The following is a 3,274-nucleotide window of genomic DNA, read 5'->3' as shown; positions in this document are numbered from 1 at the left end:
CGTGTATCTTCGTTTATTATAACAATCCTTCCCTATCCCCCTGGTTATCAGAGGATAACAATAATTAATAATAATTTTTTATTTTTACACAGATCTTTTGTTATCTGATTTATTAGAATTTTTATTCTTCAAACTACGAGGCGACTTTTTTCCAATCAACTGCGCAAACCGATTCCTTATCGAAAGAGGAAATTCGTAACAAGAAGCGAAGGATACTCCACCCACGCAATCCAGTTGCGCATCGCATGAGCTATCAGAAGAATGTTCAGTTAATTAAACGCTCGTTCTCGACGCTGTTCTTTGTCCAACGTAGAATCATGAAGTATCTGTTAATAGCGTTTTTCATTTTCAATCTATTGGCAAGTGCCGTGGTCGGGCAGGACAAGTGTCAAACCATTATCAACCAGCAAGGTGTTAATACGGTGGAGTTTGTGTGCACAGATTTAACGAACCTACTCGAATTGGAGAAAGCGAAGAGTAATACTACCAGTATTGAAATTACGGAATCGAGGATAGCTCACATACCAGGGTAAGTAATTTTATCTAACTTTTAATGGGTATTAAATATAGATCAGTTTTGTGAATTAAAAAAGGATACTTAAGATACTTATGAGAGTGGTTGAAAATAAAAGTTTTTGTTTGAAATAGATGAATCAAGCCGGGAGAAATTTTAATTAATTTTAATAAATTAGAATAGTGAGTACTAAAAATGATTCATAATGAAATTTCGCGAAACAGAGATGAACACACAAAGGAATCTTGCAATAACTCCATATTACGCTAGACTGCATCCCTTGTTTTTGCGCCTTTGCTTTTAGGGTGTTTTTCACGAATGTTCTCAATGGTTTTGCTTTTTAGAAATTAAACAAACAATGCTTCTGACTCATCATAAAGTAGAAATTCTAAAAGCATCACTTGAAGTTCTGCTTAGCAATAGTATGAAAGCATTATTCAAATAAGAATATGGTATTTATGAATGCGACTACTTATCTTCATTACGTTTATGAAGAAGCCGCAGCAAACGCAAAAATGTGATAAAATGTGAAAATCCGCGCTTGGACAAAAAGTATTATTATGTATTAAGGAACTGAAATATCATTCCGTAACGATGTCGTTATTACGTACAACTTTAATATAATTAAACATAATTATAATACCTTGCTGATAATAATTATTCAACTTTTCCTTTGAAACACTTTGTGATTAAAAAAAGGTAATAGAATTAGGAAACAACAATTTACTCTATGAAATGGTAAAAATTAATTAAAAGTTTGCAAAGTTGAATTTCGAAGTCGTGGAGTTGTAAAATGATTAAAAATCATAAAGTAACATTGGATGCTATAAAAGTGTAATATCCAAAATTAAAGGAAACCTTTGTATTTTATTAACAGTAAAATATTTAAAAAATAGGCAAACATCACAATATAGTGAAATATTGAATTGCAGGAAATTCGAGAATCAAAATCAATACTTTCTATAATTTGAAATGCAACTTTTCCGAATATTTCTTCCGCGGTATGAGAATTAAAGTTTCAGTATCAAAACAGTTGATTGATTCTTAACTTTTCTACTTTTTGTTTTATGAAATTAATGAAATTTAACATATTTAAATGTTCGCAGACATGCTTTAGCACGATTCGGTGCAACACTAATCACATTGGATTTACATGGGTGCGGCATAGGAACGATAGATTCCTATGCATTCATAGGACTCACAAATTTGAAAAATTTAATATTATGGGACAACAGATTGAGATTTGTGGCAGGAGATTGGTTTGTGAACACCTACAACTTGAAGACCCTAGATATATCGTTCAACTACATCGAAGTAATCGACTACAGAATATTCCAGCATCTTCCCAATTTGGAAAACTTCTATTTTGATTATAACCGAATTAAAACTATCGAATACAGTATGTTCGCGTACCTAACAAACCTTAAAAATGTGAAGTTTGAAAAGAATCCACTGAATTGGGGGTGAGTATACCTCGAACTTCTATAACTTTTGATGAATTGGGGAGAAACACGAGAAATGACATATTTCTTATTCTTCGAGTCTTTCATAAACTATATTTATTGAATTTATTTGTTGTTTCAATATCATTGAATAAAAAGAAGAAACAAGTTATGATATAAGAAGATACCTTGTGTTAGAATATTCAGATTAGTGGAAAGTTCAATTGTATTCTTTTTGTGTAATTTATAGATTTCGTGCACTTTTGACGTGGCAATTGGAAAATCAACGCGTAAAATACAACGAAGAATGGGAGGATTGGGGGTGGATGAACGCCGTCATCAAAGATTGCTCGGAGAGCGGCCAGGGTGAAATACCGAAAGACACGATTCTCGATTGCGCCGTTGGAAAACTACTCGACTTCACGCAGCAAATATTTTCCACTACTATGAGAGAACAAAATTTCGATTGCACTATGAAAGCACGACAGTTGGTTCGTTGTATGAGACCAAAGAATGCTACCGGAAACTCAGATAACGAGACCGTGCGAAGAATACTCGAGGACTACACAACCGTCTTAAAACCAATGTCAAGATCACTGGCTAGATTTTCACCACCAACTAATTAATTATTTTATGAGAGTTCCTTTTTATTTCAAAATATCTATTTAATCCTTGGACAGCGAGTAGTCGAGACGAAGAACAATTTAAATTTTATTTTACATCCTTCCTTTAGACATTAGTTTTCTAATGTATTATATAATTAGGCTATGATGTTTCATTTACTAACAAATTTCTAATTCGTTAAATTATGTGAAAACTGTAGATTTTCTATAAATAGAAATAAATATCAAGATTATATGAAAATATTTTTGAATTACTGTGTATCGATATAAATTACATCGAGAAGTTAGAAGCATTAAATTAAAAAATATATATATATTACTGTGTATTCTAACCCTCACAGAAAATTAACATAAAATGATTAAAAAAATTTAATTAACGTAATGTTGAAATTATTATATTAATCACCTACTGCATCAAATTTACAAGAAATGAAATCATGCAATTGTAAGCCGACTGTAACGATATACAGACTCGATGGTCCACGTTTAAAATTAAGAATTTATTATTCAAAAACAATTGGATATCTGAAGCAAAAGCTTTCGCAATTATTATATGAAAGAAATAACGAAATTTGGAAGCCCGACAGGATGAGACTTTGGATTCAAGGTTATTATTTGGAGGATAATCGTACTCTTTCCGATTATAAATTAACTCCCGAGGATCGAATAACGTTACTTATTAAGGACCGTTATTA

At 31.8% G+C, this 3,274-nt stretch overlaps 1 protein-coding gene across 1 annotated transcript; it reads left to right on the top strand.

The window, feature by feature from the left end:
- Nucleotides 1-249: 249 nt before the first annotated feature.
- On the top strand, nucleotides 250-2,820 carry LOC114882917 (protein toll-like). Its single transcript, XM_029200109.2, has 3 exons — nucleotides 250-529; nucleotides 1,621-1,977; nucleotides 2,207-2,820. Exons 1-3 carry the CDS (start codon nucleotides 318-320, stop codon nucleotides 2,580-2,582), a joined length of 945 nt encoding a protein of 314 aa, XP_029055942.2. The 5' UTR covers nucleotides 250-317; the 3' UTR covers nucleotides 2,583-2,820.
- Nucleotides 2,821-3,274: the final 454 nt, after the last annotated feature.

The sequence above is a fragment of the Osmia bicornis genome, chromosome 1 (genome assembly GCF_907164935.1).
Source record: "Osmia bicornis bicornis chromosome 1, iOsmBic2.1, whole genome shotgun sequence".
In the NCBI taxonomy this organism is placed as follows: Eukaryota; Metazoa; Arthropoda; class Insecta; order Hymenoptera; family Megachilidae; genus Osmia; species Osmia bicornis.
Note: the sequence above shows the minus strand (reverse complement) of the source record. Positions and strands in the feature narration are given on the sequence as shown.

Excerpts from the sequence above, each read along its gene's own strand:
- LOC114882917 (XM_029200109.2), top strand. The coding sequence starts at position 318 with ATGAAGTATCTGTTAATAGCGTTTTTCATTTTCAATCTATTGGCAAGT. Across the intron at positions 530-1,620 it reads AGGATAGCTCACATACCAGG|ACATGCTTTAGCACGATTCG; the intron begins GTAAGTAATTTT and ends AAATGTTCGCAG. Across the intron at positions 1,978-2,206 it reads AAGAATCCACTGAATTGGGG|ATTTCGTGCACTTTTGACGT; the intron begins GTGAGTATACCT and ends TGTAATTTATAG.